The 17,145-nt window shown below is 46.5% G+C and overlaps 1 protein-coding gene across 3 annotated transcripts in view; it reads left to right on the plus strand.

The window, feature by feature from the left end:
* VPS8 (VPS8 subunit of CORVET complex) overlaps positions 1–17,145 on the plus strand; it is a 2,529,257-nt gene that overhangs the window by 302,551 nt on the left and 2,209,561 nt on the right. For all 3 annotated transcript variants that reach the window (XM_069615741.1, XM_069615740.1, XM_069615739.1), the window contains exon 7: positions 432–556. In XM_069615741.1, the coding sequence (XP_069471842.1) occupies positions 432–556 (125 nt within the window). The remainder of the gene's footprint in view (positions 1–431; positions 557–17,145) is intronic.

The following is a 17,145-nucleotide window of genomic DNA, read 5'->3' on the forward strand; positions in this document are numbered from 1 at the left end:
GCCCTAGATTACTGCGCATAATACATTATCTTGTATTGCTTCTAATCCTACCCTTTGACCACAAAGGCTCACTCTTAAATCCTCAAAGCTATAGGACAATCGGGGGACATTGTACTGGTCGGCAATTTCTATGTAGCCAATACGACACGCCTGCGTTTGGGGGAGGAGAGGTTGGTGCTTTATTGCTCATTTGACCTTACTGTTTAGGTGGAGCATAGTTGCCAATACTGGCCTGTAGCTGGTTTTAAAACATTCTGAACCTAGGGTCTTGCCACTAAATGGATATGTTATCAGAAAACGTAAGTAACTTTGCATGTGTTGGTCACTTATTATTCTTCGATCCATGTGTATGGCCCTGTTTTCTTTTAATTTCTTTTATATTGCACCTCCAGTCAGTTCATCTTTGAATAACATTCATGCTTTGTGTGTAGATGCAAATCAGGCTCTTCGTCTCTGCTTGGGAAACACTGCTGTGGGAGCGCAGTATGGAGCGGTTTCTGCTCTGAGTATCAACAATGACTGTTCAAGACTATTATGTGGCTTTGCAAAGGGGCAGGTAAGTTAGATTCTTCTAAAATAATCGAATTATTATTCATGAATAAATAATACATTTTGCTTGTACTCTATATTTTGTACATTAACTGTTTTTGTTGTTTTCTGCTTACTCATTTGGCATTGTTACATAACAGACGCTTGCTAATAGCAGTGTCCTTAGACAGAATGGACGAGGAAATGCAGGGAGTGGCTTGCTTGAAAAGAGAAAGGTAGATTGACTAGATGCAAGGATATGGCTTGAGGGTAAGGATTGTTAATGTTAAGTATTTGGGATTAGGTGTTCTGATGGGAAAGTGGCTGAAGAAGAGGCGGGAGTGACTGCCAGAACAATGTGACGTGATGGACTAACAACTAAGAAGGTAAAAGGACCGAAGCATAATGAACAGTTGAAGAAGAAAAGTTATGGCATGTGCGATACCATGTCAGTATGAGCTTTTCGAATGGATTGTGTCCTCCAACGTAAATTCCTCATTTAGATGTATTCCATCCAGCTTTAGCTGCTTCGGAAATGTTTTCTCGGCAGAGGGCGCCATGTGTCGATGTCGTCGAGTCGAGGTCCCTCGGAGGCCTCTGTCGAGGGAGACGTCATTGGGTATACAAGTAGCATGCGCTGCGCCCGTTGGCCTCAGTTCTGTTTTTCCGCAGTACGTGTTGCTTAGGAGACTCGCCGCGCCTCGAGTAGTTCTGTGATGCAGTTACTGAAGAAGATATTCGATAATGTCCTCCTCGTCGACCCAGACTACCCCGTGTTCGGGGTTCATAAAGTGTAAATCCTGCGGTTCGAAAATGTCCATCACGGACCCGCACCGAGAATGTCTGTGGTGCCTCGGTGAAGGCCACGACATGGAGGCCTGTACGAATTGTCAGGCAATGACTGGGAAGGTCTTGCGAGAGAGGAAGGGAAAACTGCAGGTAGGTCGAAAACCCGACTGAAAAGCCTCTAGCGTCGAGTCAAGGTCCCATGAGGAGAAATTTTCTCGACGCAAAAGGCAAAAGCATTGGTCTAGGTCCCGAAGTGGTTTACACCACTCTTTGTCTTTGATGAAAAAGTCCAAGAAAAGACACCACCGGTCCCCTTCCACCTCGTCCTCGGGCGAATCCCCCAAAAGAATGAAATGCCCGACAAAACATCCTTCCTCTGAAGAATGGGAAGCATTTAGAATAAAAATGATGGCGGGTGATTGAAAAGGCTAAGCCTCAGTCCGCACCTCCTTAGGAAGCTGGCTAGGAGCGTTACCGTTCCGACACTCACGCGCCCTCGAGCCCCAGTGATCAAAGGAGAAAGGATCGGGAACCCTGCAGGATGCTGAGCGAAAAAGACCAGTCGAGTCGACCGTTAGAGGTCACTGACGCATCCGGAACCCGCTCGTAGGGTGAGCCTTCGAAGAGCGCCTCGACACCCTCGAAGCCAACTCCGTCGACAACCACTATTTCGTCAGCTCCATCAACGCCATTGACGCCTTTGTCGACGTCGATCCTGTAGCCCTCGGCGCCAAATGTCCCAAAGTCTCCAATTCAGCCAGAAGCTGTCAAAATAACGGCAAAAGAAAAAGCTGCAAAGGCTGTAAAGCCTTCAGGCTCCACTGATACACCTCTCCCAGAAAAGGTTTTTAAACGTCTTCAAAGGAAAGAATATTTCAAATCCTTAACTTCAATTTTTGAAGAACAGGGGAGGTCTGAGGAGGAGGATGTTCCTTTTGGACTGAAATATGGCACCCCAAATGCCCCAGAATGCCTGATTTCTGAGCAAAGCAGGATGAGGGATCTGATGGAAACCTTGCATAATGAAAGTGGAATTGATACTTCACCTGAACCAGGGGAACATGCCAATCCCTCATACAGGCAATTAATGACAAAGGTGTTTGAATACTTAGGATGGCCTAGACCACCAACTCAGTTCATCCAAGATGATTTGACCAATATATTGGATCATGGTCCCACCGAAGATCTGATTTTACCCTTCCATTCAGCCTTATAAAATAGGTTGGCCAAAAATTGGCAGACCCCGGACTCTATTCCTCCAGTGAATAAGTCCCTCACCTCATAATACCGCCCTTCCAGTAGCGACCCCGGCTATCTGTCCAAACACCCTTCTCCCGAGAGTCTGGTGGTCCAGGCAGCCACTGCTTCAAATAAGGTGGCGTACCCTTCCATCCCTCCGGATAGGGACGACAAGCGTGTGGATGGTTGGGCTCGCAAGGTATTTTCAGCTGGGAGTATGGTAATAAAATCGGCCAACTCCACATGTGCCTTGGCAAAATTTCCGTACACTCTGTGGGAGTGCATTGCAATGGCGGCAGAGCACATACCAGAAGGGGATGAAAGGGAAGGATTCCTAGCCATTGTTAGAGGTGGAAAGGAGGCCATGCAGGAAACCCTTCAGTCTGGGTTGGACATTGCAGATAGTGCGAGCAGGTCCATGGCCACTAGCACGGTAATGCGCAGATTTACGTGGTTGCGAAAGTCGGGTTGTGCACCGGACGAGCAAAACCGTCTTTTGAACATGCCCTTTGACGGGTCTCACCTTTTTGGCAACAAGGCTGACGAGAGCCTTGAGAGGTTTCAGACCTCAAAAGTGGCTGCCAAATCTTTAGGAGCTGCTAGTAGGCAACCTCAGCCTTTTCGTGCATCAGGACAATTTTGGAGGGGACGATCCTATCGTTATTACTCCTCCTATGGAAAGGCGAGAGGAATGGCCAGTCAAAGAGGCCAGAAAAAAGCCACTCGTGGTGGACGAGGAAAACTTGGAAAGCCAGCCCCAGCTGCAGCCTCTTCACCATCAGCGGCCGCAGCAACAGCCACAAAACCACTTCGAGGACTTGCAACACAAGACGCCTGTGGGAGCCAGGCTCTCGCAGCATCTGCAGGAATGGCGAACCATTACTTCAGATGTTTGGGCTCTAGAAATAATAGCCCAAGGTTACTGCCTTCCTTTTCTAACGCAACCTCAAAGCAATCCACCTGTGAGCCACTCTTTGAAGTTTCCAGATCTGCTTCTACAGCAGGAAGTCTTAAATCTGCTGGAGAAAGGTTTTATAGAACCAGTACCTGTAGCGGAAAGGAACAAGGGATGGTACTCCCCGTATTTTTTTATTCCCAAAAAGGACGGAGGACTGAGACCCATCTTGGACTTAAGAAGCTTGAACTAGTTCCTCAGGAAGGACAAGTTCAAGATGGTCACTCTTTCTCAGATCCTTCAGGCCCTTCAGCTTCAGGATTGGTTGGCGTCATTGGATCTCCAGGATGCTTATTTTCATGTGCCAATCCATCTCAAGCACAGAAAATACCTGAGGTTCATAGTTGGCAACTCGCACTATCAGTTTCAAGTCCTGCCATTCGGGTTGACCTCCGCCTGAGGGTCTTCACCAAGTTAATGGTAGTGGTGGCAGCGCACCTTAGGAGAGGGGGGATTCACATCTACCCCTAACTGGACGATTGGTTGATCAGGGCACGTTCTGCCGAACAAGCTCTGGATCATCTGAAAGTCACCTGCCACTTCCTCCACAGACTGGGTTTCTCCCTCAATTTCAAGAAGTCACAAATGACACCTTCCCAACAGCTCCAGTACATAGGGGCTGTATTAGACGGTTTATAGTGACATTTTGGAATGCCACATTTTCGAAATACCATTTTGTCGACACAAAATTGCCTGACATTTTTTTTTTTAATGTTTTTATTTTATTTTTGAAATGGGGGGGTTCCCCCACTTTTTTTTTTACTAACGAAACAAAAATAAAACAAAAAATGTTTAAAAAATTTTTAAAAATGCAGCTTTTTTTCTCTACAAAATGGCATTTCGAAAATATGTTTTCGAAAATATAACCGGATACCGTATTAGACACATCGTTGGGAAAGAGCTTGCCTCCCAAGTCGAGGGCTCAAAACATTCTTCAGATGGTTTCCAAATTCCAAAATGCCCAAAATCTCCAGGCCTACGACTTCTTAAGGTTGCTCAGACTCATGGCATCCTGCATTTTCCTAGTGCCAGAGGCACGCCTGAGGATGAAATCCCTTCAATGGGCTCTAAAGACTCAATGGTCCCAGTTCTCAGGTCAAATGACGGATCTTCTTCAGGTTCCGAACAAGGTTCGGGAGGATATTCTGTGGTGGACTTGCACAGAGAACATCCTAAAAGGAGAACATTTTTGGCAACCATGGCCGGAGATTACAGTAATGACGGACGCTTCACTCATGGGGTGGGGAGCTCATGCCAACGATTTGACAATCAGCGGTCGTTGGTCACCATCAGAGTCCAAACTACACATCAACCTTTTAGAGCTGAGAGCAATCAGACTAGCGCTGAAGGCTTTTCTGCCATCTATCAGAGGAAAACATTTCCTGATAATGACGAACAACACAGTGGCCATATATTATCTAAACAAAAGAGGCGGTGTAGGGTCACTAACTCTGTGCAGAGAGGCAATGCGGCTCTAGTATTGGGCAGTTCAAGAAGGAATCTCCTTAACAGCAGTTCATCTAGCCGGGTAGAATATGACGGCGGACGCTCTGAGCAGGCAGAACATGGTGTCCCACGATTGGGAACTGGCTCAGGAAGTCCTTCAGGAGATCTTCCCCCATTGGGGAACCCCCCAAGTAGACTTGTTTGCGACCGGAATCAACCATAAGTGCGAAAAGTATTGTTCAAGGGAATTTCCCCCGTGAGGAGCCCTATAGGACGCGTTTGTGGTAGAGTGGAACTTCCCACTACTATACGCGTTCCCTCCGATTCCCGTCATTCCTCAGTTCATCAGGAGATTGAGACGGTTTGGAAACCGCATTATCTTAATTGCCCCGGATTGGGCCAGGAGAACGTGCTACACGGACCTTCTAGACCTGTCCATCTGCCCTCTGTTACGTCTTCCTCAGAGAGAAGACCTTCTCTCACAAATGGAGGGTCAGGTTCTCCAACCAGAGGTCAAGACTCTCAACCTTCATGCTTGGTATCTGAAAGGCTGAGATACAAGGATTGGGACCTTCGAGATGACGTCATGGAGATGTTGCTTTCGGCAAGAAGGCCAGCAACAAAATCTCTATACTTTTGCCTGGAAAAGGTTTTGCAACTGGTGCAGAGAAAAGAATGTTGATCCTTTTCTATCCTGGAAGTGTTGTCCTTTCTCTTGTCCCTGGCACATAGAGGCCTGAATGTTGGGACCTTTAAAGGTTATCTTGCAGCACTTTCCATTTTCAAGCGCTCTTCAGAAGAATGTTCCTACTTTAAAATTCCTTTGATAATACAATTCTTAAAGGGACTCACCAATGTGTTCCCTCCTTACCCTTTCCAAGTCCCAGTTTGGGACCGTAATCTGGTTTTAAAGTTTTTAATGTGTGCCCCTTTTGAACCCTTGCACACTTTTCCGTTAAGATTATTAACATTGAAAACCGCTTTCCTGGTTGCTTTATCATCTGCAAGAAGAGTGAGCGAATTGCAGGCACTGTCTTCTGGGGCACCCTATACTGTGTTCCACTGGGACAGAGTGGTATTGAGGGTTAAACCCTCATTTTTGCCTAATGTTGTGTCTGATTTCCATTTAAATCAGAAAATTATTCTGCCCACCGTTCTACCCTCCACCTCATCCCATTAAGGAGGAGGAAAGATTGCACAGGTTGGATCCGAGAAGAGCTCTAAGCTTTTACATTTCTAGGCTTTCCAAGCTTAGAGTGGACAATCAACTTTTCATTGGCTACACCGGATGGAAATTGGGTCAGTCGGTGTCAAAACAAACCATATCACGGATTGTTTTGCATTTCAGAATGCTACAGATTGGCAGGAAAAGACCCACCAGAAGGCTTAAGGGCCCATTCCACCAGAGGCATAGCCTCTTCGACAGCCCTTCAAAGAGGTGTTCCCATAAAATCTATTTGTGAGGCAGCAACTTGGTCATCGCTGCACACTTTCTTTCTAAATTCTATAGTCTGGATGCTTCCCAGTCGAAAGAACTTGCTTTCGGTAAAGCAGTGCTATATTCGGCCATATAATAGTATTAAAAATCTACTCCCTCTTCCAGAGAACTTTCTACACTGCTTTGGGAGTCTATCTAAGATGAGGAATAGTTGGAGGACACAATCCATTTGAAGAACAAGTTACTTACCAACTGGTAACGTTCTTTCGACTGGATATTCCTCCAACTTATTCCTCGTTGCCCTCCAATCCTACCCCTCTGTAGATTTTGCGGGTTATTGCCTCTAAGTCTCGCAAGGCTGACACCTGGCCACCTACACTATCCATACAACAGAGCAAGAGGAGGAAAATCAGAACTGAGGCCAGCGGGTGCCGCGCGTGCTACTTGTATACCCGATGATGTCATCTCGACGGAGGCCTCAGAGGGACCTCGACTCGACATCGACGCACGGCGCCTTCTGCCGAGAAAAAATTTCCAAAGCAGCTAAAGCTGGATGGAATACATCTAAGATGAGGAATACGTTGGAGGAACATCCAGTCGAAAGAGCGTTACCAGTTGGAAAGTAACACGTTCTTTGTTATCGTTGTGGGAGTTACGATTGTGTAGCATACCAAAACGGCTGATTTCTTTTTTTTTTATAGATTTTCGCACCGCAACCATAAGATCCCTTGACTAAAGGGTTTTCATTGATTTTGCAGGTTTTTAAAGGGTATGCTTTACCATAACGCTCCATCTAAGCATTTTCTATTATAAAAGAAAGTCTCATAATGTTACTGTCTTGAACGTCCCTTAGTAAAAAAAAACCTCTTTCTGCAAACGTTACTTAACTGTAACGCCCCTTTAGCAAAGATGTCTCACTGATCTATATATATGGTCCACGTACCGGCTATGGGGGTAAAGTGTGGCCTGACCCCAGTCACTGCTTTGGGTGGCTTGCCGGGACCTGCTTCTCAGTTAATTTGCATACCAACAATGCAGTGTTCTGTAGCTCTGAACTGGAGGGGAATTTCCAGGGCAAGCCAAATGTCACAGTGCCACCCATTAGCCACCCCTGCAGGTTCACGTCCAGTTCAGCACCACTAAGCAATGCATTGTGTGTAGGGCTGTATCGAATAGTATATTTAGTATTCGGCCGAATACCGAATAGTTTGTCAACTATTCGGCCAAAGCCGAATATGAAGCCGAATAGTTGCTTTATTTAGTAAATCATGTTCCAAACTTCAGAAAACACACTTAATAAAAAAAAACAAAGCACCATTTTAAATGCATTCTATACTTTTATTTCTCTTCATTGTAAGTAATGTAGCATCTTTATTTAAAGTAATATAAGCCAGAAAAAAGCAGATTTAACCAAAATGAAGGGACCAAATGTACAGACGATTGTAGCATATTCAGTGCCAATTAAAATAGGAGCCTTCACAAATGCAAAAGGACTGCCTTTGTGAATCAGATGCATTGCATTCTCTATCCAGTTGCAAAGTTGATGCGGTCTAGTTTAGAAACTTCTTTGCAGCTCACATAGAAATGTATAAAATGGTTCATGTCGGCTCATGCAGGACACAAGTCAAGAGGAAATCTTGAATGCGTGAACTCCATCTCACAACTATTCACGCCACCCAAACAAATGCTGCTCACTTTTCACTTATCCTAGCCACTCCTTCCCGCCAATACACAAATATATGCAACTTATCATTCCTGATAAAATATCAGATAATGTTAAACTCAGGACTCAAGTCCTTAATAAAAGAAAAGGGGGGACTATGACGTACGCAATGGGAAGTAACATGACAGGAATTGAAAGTATATGTGCACATTTCTTTGTCTTTTCCAACTGAAATAAGGGCACATTGCATATAAACATTTGCCAAAAGAAAAGATTTTCCTGTATTGTCTCAGGCTAAGTATAAAAGATGAGCATCTTTTATGTCTAAGAATCTGTAACAAAACATGTCCTAAAGAGCAGATTACAATATAAGATATTTTTCAGCTGTGTGATAGCAATTTGTCTGGTCTAATTCCATTCAGTTTTTCAAACTGAAGTCTATATTTGCCTTTCTGAGTTCACGTTGCATTGTATTCAAATGAGAATGTCCAAGTATTCGGCAAGAGCCGAATAGTAAACTATTCGGCCGGGGCCGAATAGCTTTTTTTTCAGCCGGAATTCGGCCGAATACTTAATCAAAGCCGAAGTTCGGTACACCCCTAATTGTGTGTATATTGATTAGCTAAAAAGCATGCATGGTTGCTGCATGTATCTTAAATGGCTCAAACATGTGTGCTTTTTAGCTAATTTGCACACCTGGAGGTGAACTTCCAGGGCAAATCGCACATGCCACGGCATCACCCAGTAGCCAACCCTGGAAGTTCACCTCCAGTTCTGAGCTACTGGGAAGTGCATTGTGGATATGAAAATTGGGTGACAAGCATGCATTTGGGCAACAAATTGTCATATTACATACCAGTAATCTTCATTACACTAAGCCTTCCTTGTCCAAGTCATTTGAGGACCCCATTTAGACCCTTCTTCCAGCAAAAACAAACTTATTTTGCTCCATGCCTCCTAAGCCCTGCCCCTTCAACTTGGGAGATACCCCTACCAGAGGATAGAATGGGACTTACACCCATACTTCTAAAACAGTGGGAAGATCCCAGGTTGGAAGTCCTGGCCGCGCTGGAGGCTGTTCCTTCAGTAAGGTTTGAAACAACCTGGAAGCATACGGGTCCACAGCGGCAATGCCACTCCAAGGTTCCCTGGCCATCCTGAGTGCTGTTAAAACCATCTCACAAAAAACCTACAATCTTTAAAGGGTTGCAAGACAATACAGAGAGGTGTCCCCGGGCACACCATTTAGAGAACGAAGCTGTGCCTATCATAAACCTTAAGGGTAGAGAGCTTATTGGCCCCTTGTAGAGTACCAGCAATTTCAGGAACTGTCCCCTTTGCAATAAGTCCTGCCCATTCACTTCCAAGCTGACAAAGATTTCATTGGGCAGTTTTGCACACAGTTAACCGTTTTAGGGGGAAGGGGTACAAGGGTTGGGATTACCCGTGGGGTACACAGGGCAAGCTACATCTCCCGAGGGAACCATGACATTCTCTTCCAAAATGTAATGATCAATATGAATTCTTCCTTTTCCCTTTTGATCTTGTTAAGGACCCAAGGTATCTGGGGAATCTGGAGGGAAACCGGATAAATCAACATCTTTGGCCATGTCAGTGATAGTGCATCCCATCCCCAGGCAGCCAGATCCCTGCCCCTTGAGCAAAAAAGCACTTGCTGGGTGTTAGCACGTGATTCCATCATGCCTATCAACGGGAAACACCACCGGCTGCAAATCTGGAGAAACACTGTGGCCGCAACATGAACTCCTGGGAGGAGGGAAAGGACCTGCTCAGAGCAGCCATTTCAATTTTGTCCACCCCCGGTATGTGGGAAGCTGTCAAGGAGTCGAGGTGAAGCAAAGCCAAAGGTTGATGGCTAGAAGGTTTTGAATAAATCATAACCACGGGCACTGCTCTGGGCAACCCTGCAGACTGTCGTTTTTCAGCCTGCCAAGCTTTTACAGAAGGGGGAAAGACCATATGCAAATCAGTCTTGGTTCCACTCCAAAAGGGGTATCCCAGTCCAAACTGCTACGTCACATCCCTTCTGCACGAGACCTCAAGCATCTCCAGACATGTTTCAGCCTTGTTGGGTGCCATCAGGGAGGAGTAGTTTGGGTCACTAGGCCCAGCAGGCTCGGGACCCATGTCTGGGCATAACCGACCCACTCGGGGTGATTTAAGCAAAACCAAAAGGAGTCCAGGTAACCCTCGGCCGAGTGACCAGTCGTCTGAGCCAGCTCAGTTTCCCCCCCTCCAAGAGGATTAATGTAGCAGTTTGCTACAACATTGTTTGCACATACATGTACCCTTGGGTAGAGCAGCCGAGAAGCAAACCTCTCCAGTGTTCGGCCGATGGCCGCCGGCTCCCCCCAGTTCAACAAGTTGGAGGCTTCAGATGACGACTACCTACCTTGCAATGTTTCCTTACTCGTAGTTGCTCTCCATCTGTGAATGCTGGCATTGGTCGTTATTATGATGGGATTCAGGGGACAGATGACACAGCCCTCTTTTACAGTCCATTCTCTCTGGGCAACCTCCTTGGTCAGCGGAATCCGAGCCTTATACATCCCCTCCTGGGGATTGCAGTTATGTAGAAGATGGCGTACAAAAGGCTTGAGGTGCAGATGTGCCCACAGGACTGTAGACACATGCCACAAACTGCCCCTGGACTTGCAGTCACTATCATGCCGTCGGAGCCGGGTAATCCAGAAAATCTGTCAGTCGACTCTTCAGCTTCAGTGCCCGCCTTGTTGGAAGGAACACCCTGTTCTGGACAGTGTCGAAAATGATCCCCTATGAAAACCACTCGTTTGAAAAGGTGTCAAATGTGATTTTATTTTGTAGTTTCTCCTCCACTTGTATGTTTCCAGGTGGGTCCCCTTTCTCGTGCAAGAGACCCACCAGCGGTGCCAACACTTTTGTAAATATCCTCTTGGCTGTCTTCAGGCCCAATGGTAACACCACAAATTGGAAACAATGTACATTCCACCATAATCGTAGTAACTACTGGTATCCCTTGAAAATAGGCATGTGAAAGTATGTGCCTCTAAAATCCACAGTGGCCATAAACTCCCATGGGTGTAGAATATTGCAAATTGAGTCCACGGAGCCCATCCGAAAGGTGGTACTTTGGACATAACAGTTGACATCTTTTAGATACTGGGCACTCGCTTTGCCGCTAATCAGGGGATTGCTGTACACCTTAGTCTTGGTGAATAATGTCCAGGACTGGCTGGTCAGAAATGGAGGCAGTGCACTGGCTGAGGAAATCCTGGATCCTTCTTGCCAGCGGGACCTGCTGGGGGACCACCTATAGTCAGGACGGAGGACATGGCTTCAGGACTATCAGTGGCTTGTTGGTGTGAAGCAGCGCCATGCCTGCACCACTCTGTGGTTGTTGCATGGGAGAGGTTTGAGGAAATCTTGAGAGGGGTCTTTCAAGCAGATTCTTGAACTGGTAGTGACCGTTTCCTACCAACCTGCACCTGTCTTAATAATTCAGGCAACTTTGGGCCAAACGGCTTTTGACCCAGAAAAGGATGTTTCAAAAGGGATGATTTCTGGGCTGCGCTCACCTTCAGAAATCTGATCCAAAACTGCTATCTTGCCTCACTACGGCTGCCGATGATGCGGCACCCGATCTTATTGTGTTGCACACAATATCTGACAAGAGCTGCACCTGCTTCTCCATCATTGTGAGCTTATCCGAAAAATTGCGCCCATCCTACTGGGAACAGCAGGAGTGGCATCCTCTGGGGAAACTGCCGTTCGTCCTGAGAAAGTCGATAGAAGTGAATCAGTCTTGGCGGTGGCTGGGTATTCACTATCAACATTTTTCTATAAAGTGTATAGCTTCATGAGGAATCTAGACAACTGTGATATATCCGTCTCGCCCCACTCTTTGTTCAAAGCTTCCAGTGTTTCTGGGAGCACTTGGAAGCCAATTTGGGAGGGGTCTTTAATTGCTTTATTTTTGCACGCACCAATGTGGATGGTTCCTCCTCACAAATGTTCAGGTTTTGGCACACACACTCCATTATTTAGACCATCCGGTCTCTTGAGGTGGTGAAGCTCTATAATGATATTCCAGACACGGGAGAAGCGCCAGCTACCTTTAGCAGGCCGTTGATAACGGTAATACCCAAGGAAGGGAGGGACCCAGCCCACTGCTCCTCCTAGTGTCCTATCTAACTGTTGAACGTAGATAAGAACATATTGACACGTATACTAGCAACACGCCTTGAGAAGATGCTGCGTATTATTCACCCAGATAAAATGGGATTTATAGCGGGGTGGCAAGGCCCAGGCGCGATATGGAAAACCCTGGACCTCATGGAGCATATCTCCGGAGACCTAGCGGACTATGCACTGTTGAGTTTAGATGCGGAAAAGGCCTTCAACCAGGTCGAGTGGGCTTTTCTATTTACGATACTATGTAAAATAGGGGTTGGGGAGAGAATGTGAAGGGCTATTGGTGCAATCTATGCAGACCCCACAGTGAGGATAGTTGTGCATGCAAAAATGTCCAGGGAGTTTAAAACTTAGTAGTGGCACAAGACAGGGATGCCCGCTGTCACCCTTACTTTTCGCACTAACAATGGAACCCCTAGGTGAGAAAATAAGGGAAGAAGACCAGTTAAGCGGAATTAAGGTGGGACAGAAGAGTCATAAAATAAGCATGTATCCCGACAATGTGCTAATGTACGTTTCGAAAGTAACTGCATCAGTGCAAAAGGCACTCCTGATACTGGAGGAATATGGGCGGGTGTCAGGATTTAAAGTGAATGTGGCCAAGTCGGTCCTCCTCTGCTTGAGAGGTGAAACTAGGGAGAGAAGAGAGGAATGGGACGGCCTGGAGATGCCAGTGGAAGAGGAAAGCATAAAATACTTAGGGGTGCGCATACCGAAGGATCTGGATAGGCTATACGAACTGAACTTAACCCCCACACCCTTTTGCTGCACAGTATCTTCGGGGAACTAGAAACTTGGTCGAAGCCTACCATTTCCTAGTTGGGTAGATTTAATGCTGGAAAGATGGTACTGCTCCCCGGGTGATGTATCTGTATCAGGCGTTGCCAATAGAGCTGCCAGACCTTAATTTTGCAGAGCTAAAAAGGAGAATTGGGAAATTTCTTTGGCAGGGGAAGAAACAGCGGGTTTCGTATAAGGTGCTGATACAGCCCAAAGAGAAGGGTGGAGCTGGTCTTCCTGACATGCGCGCCTGTTATAGAGCCGCCCAGTTTAGAGCCTTGGTCCCTCATTTGCGGGCACACCAGCAAAAACAGTGGGTAGGTATTGAAAACTACAAATGGAGGCCGGTTACATTGGGAGAAAGGCTCTGGGCGCCGCAGAAGGCGATCCCGAAAAAGGTATAGACACATAGGATTTTGGGACCGCTCTAGACACTGTGGAGGGTCAAGAAAGAAATGATAGGAGTTACAACTTGGCCGTCCCCATTGAGTCACATATGGGCCCCCCCAATATGTGAACACATCCAGGACTTGTTCGAGGCGGTACTGGTAAGAGTGGGGCAGGTACTCAAGAAAGGAGAATTCATAGGACTGGCGGAACTCGAGGAACTTTTCGGCATAGGTAAAATCTTAGTGTTCAAATACCTGCACGTTAAGGTATTGTTGATGTAGGGCAAATGGAAGGAAGAACAACAGAGGAAACTGACGGACACGGAAAGGATACTTAGCACGAGGTGGGGAACAAAGGGTTTAATATCCAAACTGTATCAGGCCCTATTAGAGGCACAGGGAGGGGAGATAGTAACATATAAAAAGAAATGTGAGAGGGACATGGCAATACAACTGGATGCAAGCCAATGGAGAACACTTTGAGAATGCACACTGAACATCTATTGTGTGTTAGTATAAGTTGCACAGAATCACTTTTATATAGATGGCAGTGGGAACCAGTGAGGCTTTCCAAGATGCACCCAGGGCCGGACATCCTCTGCTGGAGAAAATGCGGTCAAAAAGCCGACTATTGGCATATGTGGTCGGCATGTGGGAAGGTACAAAAGTATTGGAAAGAGGTACTCGGATGCAATAAGGACTTGGAAGGGGTGGAAAGACATATATACCCCCTGCTGGTGCTATTTGGGATGGAAGTGGTGGAGGGGGAGTGGGTGAAACTGCCTCGCATACCCCACTGCTTATTGCTTGCAGCTAGGGCATGCCTGGCAGGGGGATGGAAGAGAGAGACTCTCCCTGGGAACCAGCAGTGGGCCTTGAAGGCAAGGGACATGTACACAATGGAACAGCTAACTGGGCAGATACATGATTGGGCCCCATCGAGGGAACTTAAATGGGCAGCCTACCTTGAGAGGTACGACACAAAGAGGTTGCAACTGAATGAAAACACATTATAGTCGTAGAAAGCGGAAAGCCTGAAGGGATGCGGACCAACTCTGAGGGAAGGTACAGATGGCAATGAGAATGGAAAAGTGAGGTGAGAAAAGCAGGAGACATAAATAAAAGTATGAGCGGTGTAAGTGGACCCCGGATCAGACCCCGTGTACGGGGTTAAAAATGAATATGGGGGGGAAAAAAAGACTCTGAACGCAAGATGAATACAGAGAATGGTAGAGCTCAAACAGAGGACTTTAAAGAGACAGTTTGATCGTTTGCCCGGAGGCCACACAGGGAAAGGGGGCGATTTGGTCGGAGTAGAAGGGGCTGGGGGGAGAAACTGTTGGGGAAAGAATCGGCAGTGAAGTGCTAAATTTGTAAGGAAATAACAGTTGTATGTTTTTTATTGTGCTACTCTGCTAATAAAACAAATGGAAAAAAGAAAATCACGACAGTTGAGACACCTGGACCCGAAACCCTCGTGCAGTGATATGCTGGTACGCCTCCAGTCACACCTCCGCTCCTCAATGGATCACTCTCATGCCGTGCACAGTGCAGTCTCTAGCTCATGCTCTTACTATGCAGGCCCTCCACTGCGGTACAGGCAAACCTCTGCTGCTCGGTGTTGCAGTCGCACAGATTATTTGTGTAGTTTTGTCTATGCAGGTTGGTAAATCTTGTCTCCCGCGGTTAACTGTAGGCAACTGCCTCTCCACTGCGCTGAGCATTTAATCATAAATCATGGTATTGCTTTCAGCCTATTCAAAAGGGTATGTTTGGTATTTTATGTTGATTGTGGGGGGTCAGGAATGTGAGGCCGGACAACTGCTTGTAGTTTTCTCATAGTAAGACATTTAAATAAAGGTTAAGTTTGTAAATAAAGCCTTGCTTGTCCTATGCAGAGGAATTCCCAACCTAGTCTAAAGGCTAAGGGAACAATCCCTAGCATGGGTAAACTGGTCTTCAGTCTAAACAACAAACATTCAAGAAAATTATAAAACAACATAGGGCAATAAACAATATTGAACAATGTTTGGATGACCTTCACTTGTCCTGGGTAAGATCCTTTTCCCAGGATTTAAAGTCTGCTTCAAAATGTTCAAAAGAAAAAAAATGTCTTGCACCAGTTCTTATCAGTTCCAAGTAAAAATAAAAGTTCATAAAAAAATCCAATGGTAACAATCCTTGGTTTCAGTTGAAAAGATCCCCTTTCAATTCCATCCAAGAAAATAGCACCAATGGTGATCCTGTTATCTTCTTCTTCAAGATTATTTGTCCAAGTTCAAAAGAATAATGGCTTTTAAGACTTCTCCAGCTACAACTTTGCAATACGTTAGAACCTCTGCAGTTAATTTGGTATATTTGTCAGGATGCTTCTTTTTGGGTTGCTGCTTCCTTTTAACAACCACTCTTTTACTGTTATTACTATAAGAACAGTCACTTCTGATGCTTGTTAATCTGCTTAGAATCACATGCTGTGCATATGGTCCGACATCCAGTGGGAACCGCAGAGTATTGCATCTCGTTTTTCAGGGACCGAAATGGGACGTCGGCATAGGCGTGTCTGTAATACTATCCCTATTGGGACGTGTAGTGTACCGAAAATCCCTCATGCGCCGTGGTCCCTCAGATTATTTTTTTTCCGCCCAGATAACTGGTCGCCCTATAGCAGAGCTTTTACATAAGAGACATTGTTTATCCTAAAAAGACTTGTCGGTTATTCCCCCCTTAGGTCATATCGCCAAGAACAACTTCGACAAAGACTACGGGGGACTTGTCTACAGCGGTGGATTTCGATGCCTACGATCCGGCGGCTGAAGCATCCACGTGGCCGGGCCTTCTGGCTGGCCTTTACAGTAGGGACAGTGGGGTCGGGGTGTCCATTTTTCCAGTATGTCTTTTTCCTCTTTACACCTCTTTACCCTCTAGGTCTGGTCATATTCCCCTTTTGCAATTTAAAGGACTCCTTTTAGGTTGTGCCCTAAGTGTAGGGTCAGATATCCGTGGATGGACAAACACAGGACGTGCAACTCCTGTCTCCCATTAGATCACGATGAGAAGCGGTGTGCGGCTTGTAAACTCCTTCGGCCTATGACCCTTAAGGAGCGCTGTGTAAAGCGGTGGGCCGCGTACGGTATGTCGCGGGTGGATCCCCCTTCCCCCACCGCCGCACCCGCCGAAAGTACGGGGGCACCTCCGATGACCAAACATCCGTTGCGGATGTGATGGACCTCGAGGCGGACACTTCTAGGTCTGCCACGCCCATCCCCGACCCTTTAAGGCCTGACTCTGGTCTCTCTTCAGGGACAACACCCGGATACAGGGGCGTACAATCGCATTCCATTAAACACACAACCCCTACACCTATTTCGACGGGTACGCCGAAAAAGGAAAAAGCGCCAGCAGGGCCATTGAAAATTTCAGTGGATTCCTCAGATCGTTCAGATCCAAAGCCTTTCCCGCACCCGCAGCAGCGTCTTGCGACTGGGCATTCCAAAACAAACAAGGGCGCTACCCCTAAATCAGGTTTACACATCGAAGTGCGGAAATCCGACGCTACGGCGGTCCCGAAGGCCGCGGTAGGCCCAAAAATCACGACTAGGCCTCAAGGCGAAAATACCAACCACTATGCCCTCTAACGCCGCGGAAGGCAGTACGTCTACGGATAGACCCCTTCGGACCAACTAACTTACGCCGATTCAGCGGTAATCGAACACAGCATTGCGAG

Source organism: Ambystoma mexicanum, chromosome 9 (genome assembly GCF_040938575.1).
Source record: "Ambystoma mexicanum isolate Mex_15411 chromosome 9, UKY_AmexF1_1, whole genome shotgun sequence".
In the NCBI taxonomy this organism is placed as follows: Eukaryota; Metazoa; Chordata; class Amphibia; order Caudata; family Ambystomatidae; genus Ambystoma; species Ambystoma mexicanum.